This window comes from Leuciscus leuciscus (genome assembly GCF_965113295.1).
Source record: "Leuciscus leuciscus genome assembly, chromosome: 11".
Lineage (NCBI taxonomy): Eukaryota > Metazoa > Chordata > Actinopteri > Cypriniformes > Leuciscidae > Leuciscus > Leuciscus leuciscus.
The window spans coordinates 33813311-33837390 of record NC_138735.1 but is presented as its reverse complement, the minus strand read 5'-3'; the positions used below and the strand labels follow the sequence as shown (position 1 = coordinate 33837390).

Below are 24080 nucleotides of genomic sequence, written 5' to 3'. Positions count from 1 at the left end.
TTGCACTAGCTGTGATGTGACACACATTACGTAATCAGGTTGAAAGGTCAAGCGTGACCTAGGCGTAAGAACCGCCCCAGTGTTAACAAAGCCAACGTGCAAAGACTAAAGGATTTCGAAATTCTTATTTCGCACGTTAAAAAATAAATACAACCTCACGTCAATCACGTTTACACACTTCCTCCGAAACTTTCGTCTGTGATAAAAAAATAAATAATTCGGATCAGGTTCGATTTTCTTTGTTTTTTGAATCCGTTAGCAAGTGTTGTGACAGTTCAGAGCCACTGAATGACCAATACTGAAAAACACATACGAAAATTTTCGCAAATAAATATATAAATAAAAGGCAAAACAACGATGTCAGACAATTTTGAAGTTTGAGGAAAAAATTCGCCCTTCACTACATTTCTGAACCGGAACACGCGCAACCTTTCAACGCGATTACGTAATGTGTGAAGTCCTGGACCTGCAAGACCAGCATTTGTGTTTAAAAGTATAGAAATGTTTCTTTTGTTCTAAAATGTCGGCTGGTTTGTCTAGATAAGACTCTTATTCCTCGGCTGGATCGTGTCGAGACTGAAACTCACATTTGGACCCTGTTGAAGACACTATATGGAGGAACATCCTGGAATGTTTTCCTCAAAAAACCTTCATTTCTTTTCCACTGAAGAAAGAAAGACATGAACATCTTCGATGACGTGCGGGAGAGTAAATCATGAGGACATTGATCCTGAAGTGAACTCCTCCTTTAATGAGCGTGTGCTTCGGTCTCCAGGTGCGTCAGGCAGCGTTTCAGTCGCTGGGTCAGTTCATCTCCACGTTCGCGAGTCCCAGTGGTAACGCGGGTCAGTACTTCAGAGACGAGGGGAACTGGAGCGAAACACAGACACACAGGTGAGACGAGCGACTGATGAAGAGCTGAGCGTGCCCTCATTACCTGCTTTATCACTGGATAGCACTGTCAGGTGGAGTTTCGGGTGGAGGTTGGATGTCTTTTCTGTCTGGTTAGGTTTTTTACTTTATTTTATTTTTATTTTTTTATTTTTTTTATTTACCTTTTTTCTGTTCAATTATTACTCCCCCTATGTCTTTTCTCTTTTCATGCATATTTGTTAGGATGTGGTTGCATTTAAAAGAAGTGTAATTACAAATGATCGTTTGTTAAAATGCCAAATAAAAAGATTTAAACACAATGAAGAGCTGAGAAACGAACCTTAGTGCCGGGCGGTGTACCGGTTCATACAGAATACCGGTGTTTATTTGTTATGATATGAATTTTTAATATACTGCAATACCGGTGTATGAACGCGACACTGTTTGAGAGGGTCTTTTCGCTGTGGTGTGTGTGTGTGTGTGTGTTACTGAGCCTGACAGTGAAGATGGATGGGTTCAACTATAATTAATAGCTGTCAAATTATATTACAGTGTTTCCCATACATTGCTTCACAATATCAACACTGCCCGTCACAAATAGATTTAGCAGAAGGCTTTGATATCGTTGAATAAACATGAGCACTGCACGTTTCACAGTCTAAACGCCGAGCGGGTGTTTGTGTTTAGAAAGTTTCAATGTTATTTCAATTGAATCTTTCTTTATGTTTCCTGATAACTCAGCGTTTATGAACGAGACTTCTGCCGCTCCTACAGCGCCTCCTGCTGGACCTCTTTATAAACACTGCAAACCTGTATTAAAGGGATAGTTCACTTTGAAATAACATTTTGGTATGTTTTAGCTTACCTCAAGGGCATCCAAGATGTAGGTGTCTTTTTTTCCGCAGTAGTTTCAATTTTGATATTTTTAGGTCAAACCGTTCTTGTCTGTCAGTCATATAATGCAGGTCTATGGTCACTGTCTCAAAGAGCATGCACAGAGTCCAAATTAAAACAATTCCCCATCGTCCAAATTAAACAATTCCCCATCGTAAGTACACATTGATGGCCTAAGACACGAAACGAGCGGTTTGTGTGAGAAAACGAACAGTATTTATATCGTTTTTACCTCTTGTACACAGCCATGTCGAAGTGATCTGATCTGACGTGTGCGCAGACTGGTGCATAGATATATACACTAGATGTCGCCTTAAAGACATTCGTTCAATGAACTGCCGTAGCCAAGGCGACATCTAGTGTATATATCTATGCACCAGTCTGCGTACACGTCAGATCAGAGCACTTCGACATGGCTGTGTACAAGAGGTAAAAACGATATAAATACTGTTCGTTTTCTCACACAAACCGCTCGTTTCGTGTCTTAGGCCATCAATGTGTACTTACGATGGGGAATTGTTTAATTTGGACTCTGTGCATGCTCTTTGAGACAGTGACCATAGACCTGCATTATATGACTGACAGACAAGAACGGTTTGACCTAAAAATATCAAAATTGAAACTACTGCGGAAAAAAAGACACCTACATCTTGGATGCCCTTGAGGTAAGCTAAAACATGCCAATTTTATTTCAAAGTGAACTATCCCTTTAATGCTACAATATTCACTAGAGCATTAAAATAGAGCATTCTGAGTCTGTCTACTGTAGTGTTTCCTCTCAAGCAGTAGAAAATGAGGTTCACACACAGTCATGCTTGGAAAAAAGAAAAAAATATACCATCATATACTGTGAAACCGGTATAATTGTGAAAAATACTGTGATATAAATTCGCTCACGTCTCATTTGTGTCTCGTTCAGCACAAACGCAGAGACGCCTGCAGTTTCCCACAATCCCTCGGGATGTGAGGCGGAGGTCGAGTCCGTGAAGTGGCTTCATGAAGAGACAGAGGACCGGGTTTCTCCCATATCAGCGCAGGATGATCCCAATCCCAATCCCAATCCGCAAGAGGAGCAGGAGATCTTCAACTCCTTCCAGTACTGGAGGACACCGATCCCAGAGATCAGCCTGGACCTGCTGGAGAAAGGGGAGGAGAAAGGGGAGGAGAAAGGGGAGGAGAAAGGGGAGGAGAAGAATCGGTCATCCGCTCCGGCGCTGGGAAGGAAACAGCTGGAAGAGCTCATCGAAAACCTGGAGCCGCACATCGATGACCCAGATGTCAAAGGTGAGTGCAAGCTTCTCCTTCTCCAAACACCCACACCTGCGGTCTCTGCTCTTGACCACTTCTCTACTTGCATGACGTATTTCCTAGGGGTGATCCGTACGGATCGGCTGCCCCACGGTTCGGCACGCGTGTGGTTCGTGGATTAGCTGCTAAATTGAACCATCGTAGAGTGAAAGTTTATGATTTGGACGTGTTTGAGAGAGAGAGAGAGAGATTCAGACAGCACTCGAACACTGCATTGATTCCTCTTTTGTGTTTCCTTGCGCTTGAACGGACACACACACACACACACACACACACACACACACACACACACACACACACACACACACTGATGTCTAAACACCGTCTCTGCGAGTGTTCTCTCGGTTCTGTCTTCAGTGAACAGTTGAGAAAGCGGATGTGTGTCGGTTTATTCGTCTTAAAGTGACAGTAGCCTAATATTCCTGCTGTCGTCTGTGTCATTAATGTTCATAAAACAACAGAATACAGCTTTAACAGATGAACCTATGTTTAATTTCTACAGTGAACAGTGTTATTTTACATTTAGGCTTCATTATTAATGTCTACCTGAACACTACTGTTAATCTCTGCTTGTAATTTGTGTGTTTGTTCTTATTTTATCACTGACTGTTCACTTGGTTTTAATAATGTTTTTAACTTTATCATGCTTGTAGCATCGAAGAACCTGATGAATGATCCATGAATGATGCGTTGCACAACTCGCATTTCCTCTATTTGGCCCTGCAAGTGTGTGTAGAACTTTTGATTACTCAATGGGACACACTTATAGTCTGAAGTGTTTACAGAGCTTTTATTTATTATATTTTCAATACTTTTAACATCTACATGTGTGTTCAGTAGTCGCTGTGTAACTAACAGGAGACGCTGCGCTGCTTCTAATTAAGGGATAAAACAGTTGCAAATGTTGTACACAATAGGCCACACACACCACACACACCACACACACTCACACACACCACACTCACACACACCACACCCACACACACCACACTCACACACAATCTCTGCACCAAGAAAATGTGCAACACTTTGTTTTTACTACCAAATTATATGCATCTAATTAGTTTTACATGAGTTCCTGAAACATAATGCATGATGGGATACGCTTAGCGCAGTGTGTGTGTGGTGTGCATTAAGAGTGTGTATTTGGACAAGGCATCTGCTTTGAAATGGCTGAATCGCAAGCTTGTGTTTCCCAGTTTGTTGTGGTCTTAAGGAACACAAGGCTTAAAGCGGCTGAGCCGAGACCTCTGTGTCGGTGGAAGGAAGCGAGTGCAGGAAGTTGCTGAAACACTGAGCCGAAAAACAGAAGGAGTGACGCACAATAACTGTGTTCAGAAGAGGAAGATCTTTATTTCTCCTCAGTGTGTGATCATGAAGAAGCTCCAGCTCTTCTCTATATCAGTGTCAGTGTTCCTGAACTCCTGAAACGCCTCCATTGTAGTCTTGAGTTTCTTCCGGGAACACGTCACAATATTCCTCATTATAATAATTCATACGCAGAATAAAGGGGCGGGGCCTGGTTGTGTTAGTTAGTAGTGTGTTAAACTGGCGGTTATGGTAATTAGGTGCGGGACATTTCCCAAACACACTCGAAGCGCTCGACCAATCACAACACACTGCTCCAGCCGACCAATCAGAGCACAGTGTGCTTTTCAGAAGGAGGGGCTTCATAGAGACAGGAAGTAAACAGAGCGTTACTGACAGACTGGGAAGAGAGGAGCCGCAACAATGGAGAATATGAGGAGAATAATCAACATTCAAGCAGGAAAACATGTCCTGTGCTGATGTGCGTGTGTGTGTGTGTGTTTCAGCACAAGTGGACGTCTTGACGGCGGCTCTGAGAGCCACAGCACTGGATTCAGGACTAGAGGACGCTTTCCTGGAGCCTCGAGCGGCCCAATCCAATCCCTTCAGTTCCCAGAACCCCTCTGAGCTCCTGTCAGAAAACACACAGGTGATCACACACTCACTCACTCACTCACTCACTCTCTCTTGTACATCTGTCTTTATGAGGACATTCATTGACACGATGCAATCTCTAGCCGCTTACCCTAACCTTACCCATCACAACTAAGTGCCTAACCCGACCCCTGACCCTAAACCGACCCTTAACCTCATTATAACCAGGCCTTTAAAGGCTCTCAGAAACTGAGGACCGGCCAACATGTCCTCACTTTACTCTCTTTGTCCTCACTCCAGTGGTCTAAAACTCAAACTGGTCCTCACAAAGATAGTTGTACAAGTACACACACACACACACACCTGAGCTCCTGTCAGAAAACACACACACACACACACACACACACACACACACACACACACACACCTGAGCTCCTGTCAGAAAACACACACACACACACACACACACACACACACACACACACACACACACACACACACACACACACCTGAGCTCCTGTCAGAAACACACACACACACACACACACACACACACACACACACACACACCTGAGCTCCTGTCAGAAAACACACACACACACACACACACACACACACCTGAGCTCCTGTCAGAAAACACACACACACACACACACACACACACACACACACACACACACACACACACACACACACACACACACACACACACACACACACACCTGAGCTCCTGTCAGAAAACACACACACACACACACACACACACACACACACACACACACACACACACACACACACACACACACACCTGAGCTCCTGTCAGAAAACACACACACACACACACACACACACACACACACACACACACACACACACACACACACACACACACCTGAGCTCCTGTCAGAAAACACACACACACACACACACACACACACCTGAGCTCCTGTCAGAAAACACACACACACACACACACACACACACACACACACACACACACACACACACACACACACACACACACACACACACACCTGAGCTCCTGTCAGAAAACACACACACACACACACACACACACACACACACACACCTGAGCTCCTGTCAGAAAACACACAGGTGAATCTGATTTGTTTGTCACACATGATATTTTTCATGCACTAAAATGTTTGTCTGATATCTGTCGGTGAATGTAAACTATATTCGTGAATAGAAATGAAAAGAAGCAAAAATTTTGTTTTTAATCGTGTCCTGATTATTTTAAAGTGTGTTACGTGTAAAATGCTGAATGTTTGTCTCAGCTGAAGCGGTTTCATGTGTTGTGTGTTTCAGAGGCGTGATTCGGCCGATGATTCTGACGTGAGCGACGGCAGTGTCAATCCTGACGATGAGAGGAGATCTAAACAGCAGGTCAGCTGATCATCAGTATTACTTCAGTGAGAGCTCGTTGAGTCTGCAGTAAATCACTACATGTTTAGCTAAATGTGATTTTGTATATGTACATTTCTGAAATACATAACTTAGTTTCCTCTGATGACAGATCACTCTAAATTGTAATGTGGACTCTTTCTGTAAAGCTGCTTTGAAAGGATGTGTGTTGTGAAAAGCGCTATTTAAATAACGTGAATTGACTTGATCATCATGAGCTCAATCCCATGATGCTCTGCTCTGACCGTGTGCCGCCCGCTGCAGGACGTGGTTCCTCAGGCGTTGCTGGATCAGTATCTGTCGATGACGGACCCGTCACGCGCTCAGACCGTGGACATGGAGATCGCTAAGCACTGCGCCTACAGTCTGCCGGGCGTGGCGCTAACGCTAGGACGCCAGAACTGGAACTGCCTGCGCGACACCTACGAGACGCTGGCCTCAGACATGCAGGTGCGTTTCCAATCATTCATGATGCATGCACCTCACACAACGTGCAAGAGGAAGGTACAGAGGGAACACAAGCTGCGTCTGAAGATGATTTTTCACCAGTAGGTGGCAGCGAGTCACTGTTAATGAGTGAGTCATTGAATCATTCATTCAACTGATTCATTCAGAAACTAATCATTTGACTGTCTTAATGAGTGAGTCATTGAATCATTCATTCAACTGATTCATTCAGAAACTAATCATTTGATTGTCTTAATGAGTGAGTCATTGAATCATTCATTCAACTGATTCATTCAGAAACTAATCATTTGATTGTCTTAAAGAGTGAGTCATTGAATCATTCATTCAACTGATTCATTCAGAAACTAATAATTTGACTGTCTTAATGAGTGAGTCATTGAATCATTCATTCAACTGATTCGTTCATTCAGTAATGAACACCTCAGTGTGTCACTCAGAGACGCAGAACAGTCCTGTGTCTTTATTTGAGCTATTTTCATTGGTGAAATGTCTAAAATATAAGTCACTTAATTTTAACGTCTTATTTATTGAACTGTTGTATAAAATCAATATTGCTTTTGGAATCATGCTGATATTTGGAGAAAAAATGGCACTCTTGGTGTGATATTAACTATATAACATTTAATATTTTTTAATGTTATTTTATAAAAATGATATTGATTTTTTTTCTCTCTCTCTCTCTCTCTCTCTCTCTCTCTCTCTCTCTCTCTCTCTCTCTCTCTCTCTCTCTCTCTCTCTCTCTCTCTCTCTCTCTCTCTCTCGTGTGTGTCAGTGGAAGGTGCGTCGGACGCTGGCGTTCTCCATCCACGAACTGGCTCAGATCCTGGGCGATCAGCTGACGGCCGCTCATCTGGTTCCCGTCTTCAACAGTTTCCTGAAGGATCTGGACGAGGTTCGCATCGGCGTCCTCAAGCACCTCTACGACTTCCTCAAGGTCCGTCCTCTTCATCACTCAGAGAGTGTGTGTGTGTGTGGGTACATTTACATTTAGTCATTTAGCAGACGCCCTTATCCAAAGCGACTTACAAATTAGGACTAAATTCAGCGAGTCATCATAAAGAGGCAAAAGCAACAACAACGCAGGAAGTGCTCAAAATACGAAGTTCAGGTATTATTCAGAGTAGCATAAGCCTGATAAGTGATGTTTCAAAGGGAAGGGTTTTTTTTTTTTTTTTTTTTTTCTATAAGGTTAAGTGCTCACGGAAGAGATTGGTTTTCAGCTGTTTTTTGAATGTTGTCAGGGATTCTGCATTCCGGATGAGGGTGGGGAGAGCGTTCCACCAGCATGGAACTGTAAATGAGAATGTTCTGGAAAGTGATTTTGTGGCTTTCTGTGATGGAACCACGAGACGTCGCTCGTTGACCGATCGTAGGTGTCTGGTAGGGATGTAGACTCGTAGGAGTGAGTGAAAGTAGGAGGGAGCTGAGCCTGTGATGGATCTGTAAGCAAGCGTCAATGCCTTGAACTTGATGCGAGCAGCGAGAGGTAGCCAGTGCAGAGAGATGAACAGAGGAGTGACGTGGGCCCTCTTGGGCTCGTTGAAGACAAGACGAGCTGCAGCATTCTGGATCATCTGTAGGGGTTTGGTCGCACATGCTGGGAGTCCAGCCAGAAGGGCATTGCAGTAGTCAAGCCTAGAGATGACCAGGGCCTGGACGATAAGTTGTGTTGCATGCTCAGTTAGGAAAGGCCTGATCTTCCTGATGTTGTGCAGTGCAAACCTGCATGATCGAGCTGTCTTTGAAATGTGATCTGTGAAGGTCAGCTGGTCATCAAACGTTACTCCAAGATTTCTGACCGATCTTGATGGGGTGATTAATGATGACTCTAGCTGGATGGTGAAGTCGTGCTGTAGAGATGGATTGGCAGGGAGGACGAGAAGCTCAGTCTTTGCCAGGTTGAGCTGCAGGTGATGTTCCTTCATCCATGTGGAGATGTCCGCCAGACAGCTTGAGACCCGTGCAGCTACTGTGGGATCATCTGGTTGAAAGGAGAGGAAGAGCTGTGTGTCATCAGCATAGCAGTGGTAGGAAAAACCGTGTGCCTGTATGATGTGTCCCAGTGATGTGGTGTAGATGGAGAAGAGGAGGGGACCAAGAACTGAACCCTGGGGAACCCCTGTGGTCAGCTGATGTGCTCTGGATACCTCGCCTCTCCATGCGACCTTGAAGGACCTACCTGTGAGATAGGACTCAAACCAGTGGAGTGAAGTTCCTGTGATGCCCAGTGATGAGAGGGTGGACAGAAGGATCTGATGATTCACCGTGTCGAAGGCAGCAGACAGATCCAGGAGAATGAGGACTGAAGATTTGGAAGCAGCTTTTGCGATCCGTAGGGCTTCTGTGACCGACAGTAATGCAGTCTCAGTTGAATGTCCTTTCTTGAAGCCAGATTGGTTGACATCCAGCTGGTTGTTTAGTAGGGATGGGCATTCGATTAAATTTTCTAAGTCGATCGTCGGGAGAATTAACGATCGACTATCGATTAATCATTAATATTTTTATATTGAAATTCATTATTTCTTTAACTTTTAATAAATTAAAAATGCAATGAAAATACAAAAATACAGTTTGTTTGTCCTCGATGAGATCTTTATTACAAGAAGATCAACTTGTGGCAGTGAAACTGGACGTTCGGTAGACTTGAAGATTCCTGCGGTGCTCTAAACCAGCGGAACCTGCAGCTGCGAGCCGGCGTTCTTAAACAGAGACCCATGGCCACTTCATCCGTTTTCTGTGATCGGATAGCTATCCGCTCGTGAAAAGACCAAATCTAAATGCCCTCCGAAACGCATTCGAGACGGATTTAAATCCGATCGCTCAAACCACTTCAGGAGGAGATCTGAGACGCATTCCAGACGAAACTGGACAAGAGTAAATGCATCTGGTTGTTGAAACCACATATGTAAATTTGACTTATCCCAAAAATGATAAGAAATAAACGTGTGAGAGCGTGTTATAGGCTATATGTCATGTTATATCCAGATATGACGACGCTACTTCAACACGCATCACCACAGATGAGCATCTATTCATCAAGCCAACGTGCAAACTATCGCAAATCAAAGTGAAAGTCATTCATCAACACACAATCATCTTCATTAAAAGTAAAGAACCGAAATGATCTTAGCAGGGCTGTTGCTGCAATATCTTGTTGCGGTCTTTGATTTAGAAATGTTCGCTGATAATCAATAAAATGCAGCTCATATCAGTTGCTTTCGATGACGTGCAACAATTTAAATATGCATATAGCGCGGGAATTCAAGATCGGATTTATATCCGTTTTGCAAAAACACATTTATGTGACCAGGTGTAAATGGAATCGTTTTGATAAATCAGATAGCTATCCGATCTGAGAAAACGCATGTAGTTCCCATAGAACTTCTGCACCAGTCTACTGATTTCTGTTGAGAAAGATAAGCATGTTGACATGATCTGGGATCAGAAGCGACCGCAACCTGGTGACAGCCAGTCCAGCCGCCGAAAACACCCGCTCTGAGGGGACTGACGTTGCCGGGATGCGCAGGTACCTCCGCGCTAAAATTAATTCCATTGCTTCAAGACTCACACTACGCACACTACGCAACGCAACCTGCATTAGTTTAATCAATAACAAATAAACGTGATCGACGAAATTCTTAACGATCAATTATCGATCGTCGATTAATCATGCCCATCCCTATTGTTTAGAGACAAGAAGGATGTTAGTTGGTTGAAGACAGCTCTTTCAAGTGTCTTCGCAATGAATGGTAGGAGAGAGATAGGTCTGTAATTCTCTACCAATGATGTGTTTAGTGTTGGTTTTTTGAGCAGTGGAGTAACCCGAGCCTGCTTGAATGCTGTAGGGAAGGTGCCAGTGTGGAGGGATGAGTTGATGATGTGTGTGAGTGATGGTAGAAGTGTGGGAGAGATGGCTTGTAGAAGGTGTGAGGGGATGGGGTCAAGCGGGCAGGTGGTAGGGTGACTGGAGAGGAGAAGTGTAGATACTTCTTCCTCGGTTAGCGAAGAAAAGGAGGACAGAGGGGTATTGGCTGTGGAAGGGGTCGGTCTGGGTTCCTGTGTGTGTGGAGCTGAGAACTGACTGCTGATAGCTGTTGTTTTGTTGGTGAAGAAGGTCGCAAAATCGTCAGCAGTTAAGGAGGAGGCGGGAGGTGGTGGAGGTGGACAGAGGTGGGTAGAGGACGATGAGGATGATGATGGTCATTAGGGCTGTCGAATAAAATTGTAAAAAATAAACTGCACCTTCGAATGCAAAAAACTTTAGATTTTGGTGTGTTTTGTTATTGCTGGAGTTTCTGAAGCTCATGTAAAGACTCCGCCCTCTTCTGAATGGAGGCGGAGCTAAAGCATTTGCATTTAAAGGGACACACACAAAAAAGATGTGTTTTTCCTCGCACTCAAAAAGGGGCAAATTTGACAAGCTATAATAAATGATCTGGTATTTTGAGCCGAAATTTCACTGACACATTCTGGGGACACCATAGATTTATATTACATCTTGTGAAAAGGGGCATAATATGTCACCTTTAACATTAAGTTTTTTTTGTTTTTTTTTTGATTTTATATATGATTTATTTATTGAATTTTTCACAACCCTTTAACATTAAGTATTGCCTTTAGAATTCAAATATAATTAAAATTTTGCTAATATTTAAGAAAGAAATTTGAGTTTGTTTTCCTCCATGTTGCCAGCCCTAATGTTCATGTGTTCCTCTTTCAGCTTCTGCATCAGGACACGAGGAGGAAGTATCTGTACCAGCTTCAGGAGTTCCTGGTGACCGACAACAGCCGCAACTGGAGGTTTCGCTCCGAACTGGCCGAGTACGAGTCCTTCAGTGTGTGTGTGTGTGTGTGTGTGTGACTGGTTTCACTCCGAGTTGGCAGAGTACTAGTCCTCCTGTAGGGTGTGATGATGTCATGACTAGGCTTGGGTATCGAGTATCGAGTATCGATTGGAACCGGGACTAGCTTTGCGATTTTCCCAGAACCGTTCAAAAGTTTAAATTTCGATTCCTAGTTTCGATTCACAGTCCGCCGACCAGAAGAAGAAACCGCTGTCTAAGTCATTTCTAGCCCTATTCTGAACTGAAGTAACTACATAATCGATTTCAAACTGCCAAATGTTAACTCACTGACACTTTAGTAACATTTGTAACGTACACACGGCATGGTAAATGCGTGTACTAGCACAGGTGTAAGCGTATATTGATTGTTATGCTAAACTGCGAACCGACACATTTTATGAGACGCTGTGTGAGTTGCCTTATTAACTCACACAGCGTCTCATAAAATGTATTCAGAGCAAACAACCCTGACGTTAAACCTTAAAAACGTACATATGATGTTTTCTTATTCTTCGGTATCTTGCAAGTTGCAACCATATTCTCTCGTCCTCTGCTCGTCCGTTTGAAAACTGCGCGCGATGCCGGCGAACGTAAAAAAATATATATTCATGAAAACACATTTACGAGCTGCCAACTCTCACGCATTTACTGTGAGACACACGCAATTGACACTTCTCACACCACACATCCATTTTCTCACGCACAATAAAATCGTGAAGCAAAGAGGACACGGAGACCGACAGACTAGACAGAGCAGTTACTTTATGATATACAAAAACATCTCAGCTCTCAGATTCTGTCAATTTTATTACGAAATTCAAACAATAAATACCGTTTTGGCAATTGTAAATGTGACGCGACAGATCCCTAGCGCAAGTGAACCGATCATCTCGACTAGCTAATAGTAAATAAACACGAACACTGTTGAAAGATACAGTAGACTACAACTTACCTAACTGTATATTCCTCATACATAATATCGATAAATCAGTGTTTTTTATCAGCGTGAAGAGGTCAATAACATAGCTGGAGAACAATTATGTCATATTTACCTCAGGAAAGCCATTTAATGAACATATAGGCTATAGCACATAGTTGGCAAGAAAAAAAGAGCTATAGAGAGTATTTTGCTAAATATGTGTATACTATATTACATATTTATTATATTTGTACTTATATCATTAAATAAAGTTGTTATTATAATAAAAAAAAAACGCATTATATTTAATTTGAGTTATTTTTAACCTTAAATAATACTGCCAGCTGATAGGGCTCTCTGTATGTTTACAGCATTAGGTGAGTTGTTTTTTTCTTGAGAAAAATTAAAGCCTATCTTGAGTACCTAATATTTATCCAAATGAGTCAATATTAAATCAAATCACAATAACTGAATTGAAATGAAATAATAAAAAAGCGTAGCTTACCAGAAATTGTACCATGTAAACATTGTAACATGTTGTCACTAAACCTAATAAAATTCAGTTTAGTTACTAAAATGTTAGTGACAATCACATACAATACAATACACTTATTGTGATGCAAATTTTTTTATATTTCAATTGATGGAGAAGGTCAGACTATTTCCTTCAGAAAGACCGTTGGTTAGCTAGCTCATTTAAAATGTCAAAAAAGTTGTTTAAAATAGATTTGATATTTATATTGTAGTTGAAAACAGCCCTGTGAGAAATTCATAGTAAATTTCATAAAAATTAAAAAGTTCATAGAATTAAAATTGATCTAAACTTTTTTGACCCTGCCTCTTAAAAGAATCGGAATCGAGAATCGTTAGGAACCGGAATCGAAACAAGGAATCGGAATCGGAATCGGAATCGTTCAAATTCAAACGATACCCAACCCTAGTCATGACTCTGTGTGTGTGTGACTGGTTTCACTCCGAGTTGGCAGAGTACTAGTCCTCCTGTAGGGTGTGATGATGTCATGACTCGTGTGTGTGTGTGTGTGTGTGTGTGTGTGTGTGTGTGTGTGTGACAGGCAGCTGGTGTTGTTGCTGGAGCTGTACAGCGCGCAGGACGTTCATGATTATCTGAGACCGCTGGCCTTCTGTCTCTGTACGGACCGAGTCTCTTCCGTTCGCTGGACGTCATACAGACTGGTACTCTCTCTCTCTCTCTCTCTCTCTCTCTCTCTCTCTCTCTCTCTCTCTCTCTCTCTCTCTCTCTCACTTTCACTGTGGTTTTTTTCTTTTTTTCACTTTGGGTTAGGGTTTTATCTGTCTCTTTCTTTATTTTTTTAACATTTTATTTTTTACTTTGTTTTTCTTTTACTTTTTTCATTTTTTTTCAATTTGTCTTTATTTAATAATAAAAAAAATAAAAAGCTTTCTTCCTTTTTTTTACTTTTTTATTTATTTAATAATGACACACACACACACACACACACACACACGGAACGGAGAGCGCAGCGCACACACGGAGTGGAAAAGCCCCGATCGTGAAAGCTGTGCGAGAATGAAACCTGATCGCCGAACACGGAGGGGTGGGACGGCATATTTTCGGCCTTTTCACGAAATGAGGCAAAAAAAAGTGCTGCGTTTTTTTTTTTTCGTTAAACATCTAAAATTAATCACTAAGATTAACGCGTTAATTCCCCCAGCCCTAATATATAAGAACGTGTAGCGCAACCGATACCTACCACCCTGGGAAACCTGAATCTGTTGACAGAAGGAATTTCCCTGGGCAGAGTTACGTCATGTGTAGTAGTGACGACAAATGCGTCACGACACAAACAAGAAACTCTGTAAGAGAGGGGTGAAACCAGTGCTGTAAGAGCGTCACAAACTTTTTGGAGTAGTTCTCCTGATAATGAAACACTTGGCCCAACAGGGCAAACGTGTTATTCAGAGTGAAAAATACGACAGTGGTCGTATATAAGCAGGCAAGGGGGTACTCCCTCACTGTCCCTGCTGCAAGTGGCACGGATGCTCTTGATACGGGGCAGACCGGCGTCTCCCCTGGAGTGGCGTGTGCACACTTGAATTGTGGCACAGATCTAGGATCGGTTTTGGCAAGGCTGATGTGGATCTTTTTACATTTTCAGAAAACACGGGCCACCCCACGCAGGGCTCCAGACTGCGACCAAATGGTCGCATTTTGCGACCAAAATTTGAGAGTGTGCGACTGAATTTTTCATCCAGTCGCACATGTGCGACCAGTAAATTTGTTTTGTTTTTACACGTTAAACGGAAGGGGCGCGTCAATGAATCCGGAATGTGTGGCAGGCCAATGAGTGTGAGAAGAATTGGGAATGGCCACTGTAACTGGCTAATGTGTGGAGGGGGAGGGTCCTAGAGATAATCGAGCGCGCGTAAACGTCCGTGGGAAGGAGACGGAGACAAATATCAATGTCACAGACACAGCCGGATGATGATTCAGAATCAGAGGTTTGTGAGGTGATAAAGGCCCGAACCCACCATTTTCGGGAAGACTGGCTGCGAGAATTCAGCTGGTTGAGGTACTGTAAGGAGACGAACTTAATGAACTGCGAATGTTGCAGTCGCTACCCCAGAACTGCGGGGAAAATGAAGTTTGCAGACAGTGCAGGCACTTCGCAGTTTAAACACAATATGCTAGTTAGACACATTCTCAGCCTCAAGCATAGAGTATTCCGTGACATGTTAATAAATCAAAACAAAATGAAAGCGGAAAAAAACTGCGCTACTCATTTCTGCGTCACGGACCGTTTAATAGTTCGAACCAATAATAGACAGCGCAGAGCTTCTCTCGCCAGTCGCGGGCGGATCTCGATCACGCAACACCGTTACATCGTGGACATCCAGTGAAGAAATCCATTGAGTTCGCGACAGAATTAATAACATCGTTGCGAGATCCAGCGAGAAACATTCAGATTCAACGCAGAATTCTCTGTTATAAACCATATCAGATCAAACAGCGCTAACGTGGAAACCAGGAGAAACATGTGCCATGAACGAACAAGTTATAGAAGGCTTTAGGTCCACAGATCAGCAACATTCACCATGGATTTAATGTAGTAACACTAACTGTAACGGTATACTGTGGTTATAACAGTAGCCTACACATATCTTTTTCCAGCACTTCAAAACTATAATATCATATTTAAATGTTATTTTTAATGTGTTGACCAAAACATTTTTTGTTCAACCTTTAAAGATTGTCTCTATTTATAAAACTAAAAGTTTCAAGAAGTAGGAAAACTCACACTTATTTAAAAAATAAAATAAAATAAAATTACCATTGTAAACATAGCTGCTGAGGGCGCTTATTGGCTATTTTCAATCCCTAATATCTATTTTGTCACTCATTTTGCTATTGAATTAATATTAAGACATTATGAATGATAATAGTTCAAGTTAATTTTATCTACACCTCAAATTAAGCTCAGTGCTTTGTCATCCCACAGTGCTACCAGATACTTTCTGTAGAACTTAGTGCCGCTGCCCTCAAATGTTAGTCTGGAGCCCTCTGAACTTAAAATAAAACTGCACATTGTAATTTCTGTACGTTAAGTCTATTTATTATCAAAGCATTTGTCAGTAATACAGTTATTTTTGGGGGAAATGTGAATAATTGCATTGCAAGGTGATTTAAGATGTGCCCCTAAATTTTCTGCTTGCGCTCCTAAAATTTTAAGTCAGGGGCTACAGCGCTCCTAATAAAAAAAGTTAGTCTGGAGCCCTGCCACTGTTTTCTTGATTATGGACAGAAGTGCCCCGCTGGGGATGAAGGCCCTGTCACATACATAGCCCAGGACTCTGGTGTACGCAGAAGGGTCTGTCACTGATTTTGGTGACTTCTTGCTGGCCAGCAAAGACATGGTACACAAGCATCATGACGTTGCTGTTAAGGACACTGTGGTGTCTTTCCCTATGCAGGGACCTGCCGTCCCAGGCAGGAGGCAGATTCTGCACCCTCGGCCAGCAGGCCAGCAGTGTCGTCTCCAGGGGCCAACCAGTTGAGGGAGGGAGATTCTGATTGAAGCTCCTAAACCGAGTGCTTGCATTTTGAAGTGCATTGCGTTGAAGTAGCACGTATTTGAAGCTTGGTGCAGGTGAAGACCTGTATTGCCATATTAGATTAGATTAGATTAGATTCAACTTTATTGTCATTACACAAGTACAGGTACAAGGCAACGAAATGCAGTTTAGGTCTAACCAGAAGTGCAATAGCAGCAAGTGCAGGATATACAGTGGTTCCATAAGTGCAGAACATGGATATGTACTGAATAAATATAGAGTTGAATACTATTATAAACAAAAATTTACAGATAGATTTGTCCTATGAATATAATATACAGATAACTATTACTGTGAACAGAATTTACAGCTAGATATGTACTGAATATAATATACAGATGTATATACAGATGGCTAATATACAGATGGCTATTACTATAAACAGTATTTTTACAGATAGATATGTACTGAATATATATACAGATGGGTGTTACTATAAACAGAATGTGAGCATAATATACAGATGGCTATTACTATAAACAGAATTTTACAGATAGATATGTACTATGAATATATATATACAGATGGGTGTTACTATAAACAGAATGTGAGCATAATATACAGATGGCTATTACTATAAACAGAATTTTACAAATAGATATATGTATAAGTTAGGCTAAAATGAGCAGTATAACAATGGATTTAAAGTAGTGCAAATAAAGTTTGGACAGAAGCTATCCGAGTGAAAGTGCAGTGGAAGTAATTGCATATTACAGTTAAAGTACGGTATTGCAAATGTATATGTAAACAGTCGGTACTGTAAATAAACAGTCGGCAGTGCAAATTGAGCATATTCCAGTCAAGGTAGTAGTGCAAGATGCATATGTAAACAGTTGTTTCTGTAATAACAGTCAGCAGTGCAAATGAACATTATAGTATTGCAAATAACAAAATGGAGGCAGGTGTGAGGAGGGAGAGGAGAGTCAATCAGTATATGAGGGGAGTGGGATCAATGAGGGTTAGAGTTTAATAAAGAGACAGCTCTGGGGAAAAAACTGTTCTTTAGTCTGCTGGTCCTGGTCCGGAGGCACCTGAAACGCCTGCCGGAGGGCAGGAGAGGAAACAGTCTGTGGGCTGGGTGAGAGGAGTCCTTAAGGATGCTGCGAGCTCGATGCAGACAGCGTTTCCTCTGGATGTGCTCGATGGCAGGTAGTGGAGTCCCAGTGATGCGCTGGGCGGTTTTCACCACCCGCTGCAGTGCCTTGCGCTCTGCAACAGAACAGCTCCCATACCACACTGTAGCACAGTTGGTCAGGATGCTTTCTATTGCACAGCGATAGAAGTTCACCAGGATAGTGGAGGAAAGCTGATTCTTCCTCAGTGTCCTCAGGAAGAAAAGGCGCTGGTGAGCCTTCTTGACCAGGCTGGAGGTGTTGGTTGTCCAGGTCATGTCCGCCGAGATGTGGGTCCCCAGGAACTTGAAACTGGAGACACGCTCAACAGCCATTCCATTGATGTGGATGGTGTCGTGTGTGCCTCTTGACACTTTCCTGAAGTCCACGATGAGCTCCTTCGTTTTGGTGGTGTTGAGGAGCTGGTTATTTTCAGTGCACCATGTGGCCAGGTGCTTGATCTCCTCCCTATAGGCAGTCTCATCGTTGTTGCTGATGAGACCAATCACCGTAGTGTCGTCCGCAAACTTGACGATGGAATTAGATCCGTACACAGGCTTGCAGTCGGAGGTGAAGAGGGAGTAGAGAAACGGGCTTAGCACACAGCCCTGTGGTACACCAGTGTTGAGTGTGATGGACGTGGAGCAGTTGGAGCCTGATCGAACATTCTGGGGTCTGTTGGTCAAAAAGTCCAAAATCCAGTTGCACATGGAGGAGTTGATGCCCAGGTCTCCAAGTTTGGCTATTAACTTAGTTGGGATGACAGTGTTGAATGCTGAGCTGAAGTCAACAAACAGCATGCGTGCATAAGTGTTCTTATTGTCCAGATGTGTGAGCACAGAGTGCAGTGCCATGGAAACTGCATCCTCTGTGCTCCTATTGCTACGGTAGGCAAACTGGTGTGAGTCCAATGTGGATGGAAGAGAGTCTTTTAGGTGTGCCAGGACCAGCCGCTCAAAGCACTTCATTACGATGGGTGTGAGTGCTACAGGGCGGTAGTCGTTAAGGCACTTCGGGCTGGAGTGTTTTGGCACTGGCACAATGGAAGTGCATTTAAAGTATGTTGGTACAGCTGCTTGGGCAAGAGACAGGTTGAAAATGTCTGTAAAAACCCCAGCGAGCTGCTCCGCACATGCCCTGAGTACGCGTCCAGGGATGTTGTCTGGTCCAGCAGCCTTGTGCGCGCTGATCCTGCTCAGTGCATTGCAGACATCTGTGGAGGAGAGTGTGATCGGCGGGTGGTCAGCTGAGGATTTGAGCTTGGTGGCAGTTTCTCTGTTGTCTCTTTCAAAGCGAGCATAAAAGTCATTTAGCTCGTTCAGGAAGTTGACATCAGTGGCTGCGGGGGTGGAGTGAGTGGGTTTGTAGTCACTGATGGCCTGAATGCCCTGCCACATGCGCCGAGGGTCAGCGTTGGAAAAGTGTCCCTCTATCTTAAGCTTGTAGCAGTGCTTGGCCTCTTTGATGCCCCTTTTCAGATTTGCTCTGGATGTGCTATAGGCTTGTGCATCTCCTGATCTGAAGGCAGTGTTGCGTGTCTTCAATAGGAGTCGCACTTCCCTGTTCATCCATGGCTTCTGATTTGGGTATGTGGTGATCTGCTTCTGGGTTGTAACACTGTCAATGGTGGTATTGATATAATCCAGTACAGAGGAGGTGTAGCAGTCAATGTCCGTGTGAGAGCCACTGGTGGCTTGAGAAGCAAACATACTCCAGTCTGTGTGTAGAAACCTTTCCTGGAGTGAGGAATCTGCCCCCACAGGCCACACCTTGATGGTCTTCACTGATGGCTTCACGCGATTGATGAGAGGTGCATATTTGGGGGTGAGGAACAAAGAAAGGTGATCTGACTGTCCCAGGTGGGGGAGGGGTGTCGCGACGTAAGCTCCAGCCATGTTTGTGTAAACATGGTCTAAGGTTTTGTTTCCTCTGGTGTGACAGGAAACATGCTGGTGAAATTTCGGTAGCACTGACTTTAAGTTTGAATGATTAAAATCACCCGCAACAATAAACGCAGCTTCCGGGTGAACGGTCTGTTGTTTACTGATGGCTGCGTGAAGTTCTTTCATAGCAAACTTGGCATCAGCATCCGGGGGAATATAGGCTGCAGTTATAATAGTGGAAGTGAACTCCCGCGGTAGATAAAACGGTCTACATTTAACCATGAGAAACTCAAGGTTAGCTGAACAATGTCTCCCAACAATAGCAGAGTTTGTGCACCAAGCTTTGTTAATGTAAATGCACAATCCACCACCTCTGGTCTTACCGGAGCCATCTAATGTTCTATCCGCCCGGAATGTATGGCGTCCCGCTAGCTCAATAGCGTTGTCCGGTATTCCGCTGTTTAACCATGTTTCCGTGAAAATTAGAACATTACAGTTCAAAAGTCTCTTGCTGTATGTGATGTTGAGTCGAATCTCCTCCATTTTGTTCAACAGCGACCGTACATTGGCAAGGAAAATGCTGGGTAAAGAGAGCCGGTGTGGTGTTAGCTTTAGCTTAGCTCTTAGTCCTCCGCGCTTCCCCCGCCTTTGTTTACGATCTCGACGCCGCCTGCGAGCACTTCCGCCCGGCCGGGCAGAGTGCATAGCCCCGGGTGTTTTGGCGATCTCAGGAAGGAGTCGAAGGTTGTCCATAAAACTGTCGGAAATTCGCAAACCAATATCCAAAAGCTCACCTTGGGTGTACGATGTTAAGGCACAACTGTTCTGCACGAACAGACCCGAAATGAGCAAGAAAAATACTACCAAATTGCAGAATCTGGAGAGACCGCGAGCCTCGCGATGTACTCGCGCCGCCATCTTGGTTTCAAAAAAAAAAAAAAAAAAAAAAAAAACAGTATCCCCATTGAGGGGATACTGATTTCTTCTCTGAAGGAAAATCACCCCCATTCCACGCTGGAACTTTATTGGACAGCCGTTGCGGCTTGTCATAAGCACATTAATGGTTCCGCGCCAAAGCGCGCATCTTTGGTTCCTTAAAGGACCCAGGTATACTACATTTTGAGAGCGTGAGCTTTTCAAAGTATACTCCTTTGGCCGCGTGGGTAGAAGGACGTTTTCTGCACATATGCACTATCTTTGGATTTCAAGTACTCTCTCTCCTACCTATAACTGGTGTGTGGTAAGCACACTGGCGCTGTTTTACTGGGGCTCCCGCCGCATCATCTAAGTGGATGCTGCACACTGGCGTTGGTTGAGGAGAGACCCCTGACATGATTGTGAAGTGCTTTGGGTGTACGGCAGTACATAAGAAACGCGCTATATAAATTCTTCATTCATGTCATTCGCACATGCGCTGTTGTGCGTACACCCTCCGCGGTCACACAGATTGGGCTGCACACGGATGGCGTGCGCAGACATCCGCAGACTCTCCTGATGGTGATAATTAATCACACGGGCAGTGCGCGGACGGTCATGGAACTCCAGAGTTCTGCTCCATCTCACGCACAGTTGGGACCACAAGCCTTTCAGGGTATACTGTACTCCTTTGGCCATAAGGACAGAAAGACGTGTTCTGCGCATGCACTTGCAAGGGAACTTTGTTTCCATTTTCCATATTTAAGTGTGCAAGCCTTTCAATGTATACTACTTTGGCGGCCGTGAGCGCGGAAAAACATGTCCAGCATGTGCACTTGCTGGTAAACTTTGTTCCCCAGCGAGCAAGTCACTGTTACACGCACTGTAGTATGCGCACTGTAGACCCTCCTCATGTGAATTACGTCATACGGACGGTGTGCGTAACACGGATAGCCGAAGTATACTTTGGGCTTTAAGGTCTGCGTTTTTTAGGCTCGTTACAAAATGTAATAGTATCATCATGACCTGATGGTAGATCTGGAGGCTGTATGTTAATCTCCGTTTGAGCCTTTAGAATCCTTGAATATAAGGATGCTGCCCTATCGTTGGTAATCTTCATGCGCTGTTGGTGCATTCCTTTTGCACCCGATTTGCGTTTGGTGGTGTTGCGTCCGAACGCGGCAAATATGCCTAAAGTCATGTCGGGAGTGCGCTCTCGTTCGAGCTGCCTGCCCTGTAAAGTCTCTGACTCAGAGGAAGACAGGAGACTTGCTTTGTGCCCTGTGCGAGTTATACTCATGTACATTGGGCAGATACAGGCTAAACGCTCGTCTGACCACCTTTTGTCATGTTTTCCAACTCGGCTTGTGAGAAGCTGCTATCTAAGCGATGTCTTTCACATGGAATTGTAGAAAGCAGATGAGGAGTTGGTTCTGCCTGGAGGGGTGTGTGCGCACTCTAGGGCATGGAAATGTCATGAGCGTGGTTTAGGATTTTCGTGCGGATGCCAGTTATAGGCGTCACTGCGCACGTTTGTCTGGTGTACCGGGCTAGATGTCACTGCGGCGATGGCAACTCAGGCCATGCTCACCGCAGGGGTTCTTTAACCAGGGGCCATCACTCTCTTGAAAAAGGGTTATGTGGTGGTGCTGGTCCCTTACGTTTAGTTCAGTGACTTGGCGGGGAGTGAATATATGTCCCATAGTCATGTGTTGTACCGAGTTGACCGACTGAATGGGAACGTTGAGTTATGCATATAACTACTGTTCCCAGAAGTAGGGAAACGAGGTACAAGACCTCTGGGAGGCTCGGTGAAGAGCTAGACTGAATAAAGGGAATGACGCATACGACTGCGTTTATATGCTGTGGGCATGTGGCCCCGCCCACGTCGTCATGCGTCATTGGCCTTTCAGCCGTGAATAAAGGTGTCTTCAGCAGATGGCGCTAGAGTCCATGGGCGGTCCCATAGTCATGTGTTGTACCGAGTTTCCCTCCTTCTGGGAATAGTAGTTATATGCATAACTCAACGCTCTCTCCTGAACGAGTCTCTCTCTCTCTCTCTCTCTCTCTCTCTCTCCTGAACGAGTCGCGCTCTCTCTCTTTATCTCTCTCTCTCTCTCTCTCTCTCTCTCTCTCTCTCTCCTGAACGAGTCGCTCTCTCTTCTCTCTCTCTCTCTCTCTCTCTCTCTCTCTCTCTCTCCCTCTCTCTCTCTCTCTCTCTCTCTCTCTCTCTCTCTCTCTCTCTCTCTCGCTCTCTCTCTCTCTCTCTCTCTCCTGAAGGAGTCGCTCTCTCCTGAACGAATGAATCTCTCTGGTTTGCAGGTGAGCGAGATCATCCGGAAGCTGTCCTCGTGTTCGTCTCTGCTGGTGGGTTTTCTGGGAGAACTGGTGGAGAAGTTCTGTCACTCCCGGAAGTGGTCCGGTCGGCAGGCGTTTGCCTTCGTCTGTCAGGTGAGACGCGATCTTCCTCCTCATCATCAGTGTGTGTGTGTTGTCCTGACGCGTGTCTCTGTGTGTGTCAGCTGTCTGTCGAGGAGGAGTGTGTGTCTCTGGATCAGTTCTCGGAGCATCTTCTCCCTCCGCTTCTCCTGCTGGCGTCTGATCCCGTTCCTAACGTGCGAGTCCTGCTGGCCAAAACCCTGAGGCAGACCCTGCTGGAGCGAGGTGTGTGTGTGTGTTTCTCTTTGTGTTTTAAAGCTGCCGTCGGCAAAATTTTTTTGATCATATTCAGTGAAATTGACACTATAATCCGACAGAACAACATAAATAAGATGGTTTTAGAAAAAACCCCGAGCTTCTAACTCCACCTGGAGCGTGTTATTTGTTTTGCAAAAATCCACCGCTCCCGGATCATCGGGTCCAATCTGACTGTCAATCACAGGTCGTGCACACGCCACAGATCCCCCCCCTCACTCGCGCACGTTAATATCACATGCACACGCCACGCCTGAAGTTCGCCTGGAGATTGCATGAAGCGTGATGGCGGAGAGAAAATCTACTAACAAGCGTCCAATTCCTCGGTTATTGCTATCTATGGATAGATTAGCCAGGGCAGCCTACCTCCGAGTCCATGGTGTTGATAGATGCTGAAGAGACGGACGCGTTCACAGAAAATCAGGTACACACGCACAGTGACGCACTGACGAGCACGACCTCGATGGGAGGGTGCCCTCCGGCATGAGAGTTGTAAACATTCAACATTTTGGCTAATCGACCCAATCTGCCAGACTTGCCGACGGCAGCTTTAATGTATCTTACTTATGTTTTTTATTAAATTTTCTGTCTTTTTAATTAAATTTTTAAATTTTTATTTTCTTTCTGTTTTTGTTTCTTTTTTCTTTGTATTTATTTTCTTTAATTTTCTATCCTTTCACTTTATTTGTTTATTTTTGTTCATTCATGTATTCTTTTCATTTTATTTATAAATGTTTTCCTCTTTTTACCT

At 44.0% G+C, this 24080-nt stretch overlaps 3 protein-coding genes across 4 annotated transcripts in view; 1 reads left to right on the top strand and 2 right to left on the bottom strand.

Moving 5' to 3' along the window:
- The window catches only part of twsg1b (twisted gastrulation BMP signaling modulator 1b), a 297020-nt gene that overhangs the window by 127537 nt on the left and 145403 nt on the right, over positions 1–24080 (bottom strand). The gene's annotated exons all lie outside the window — the stretch shown is intronic.
- ppp4r1 (protein phosphatase 4, regulatory subunit 1) overlaps positions 1–24080 on the top strand; it is a 34528-nt gene that overhangs the window by 9385 nt on the left and 1063 nt on the right. For both annotated transcript variants that reach the window (XM_082184736.1, XM_082184735.1), the window contains exons 10-19: positions 776–894; positions 2687–3051; positions 4890–5032; positions 6307–6384; positions 6667–6852; positions 7643–7804; positions 11591–11691; positions 13707–13827; positions 22958–23086; positions 23158–23299. In XM_082184736.1, coding sequence (XP_082040862.1) covers positions 776–894; positions 2687–3051; positions 4890–5032; positions 6307–6384; positions 6667–6852; positions 7643–7804; positions 11591–11691; positions 13707–13827; positions 22958–23086; positions 23158–23299 — 1546 coding nt within the window. The remainder of the gene's footprint in view (positions 1–775; positions 895–2686; positions 3052–4889; positions 5033–6306; positions 6385–6666; positions 6853–7642; positions 7805–11590; positions 11692–13706; positions 13828–22957; positions 23087–23157; positions 23300–24080) is intronic.
- LOC309509825 (uncharacterized protein) lies at positions 7853–9279 on the bottom strand. Its single transcript, XM_082184789.1, has 2 exons — positions 9050–9279; positions 7853–8851 (listed from the first exon to the last, which is right to left on the bottom strand). The coding sequence occupies exon 2, from the start codon at positions 8793–8795 to the stop codon at positions 8052–8054; it is 744 nt and encodes a 247-aa protein (XP_082040915.1). The 5' UTR covers positions 8796–8851; positions 9050–9279; the 3' UTR covers positions 7853–8051.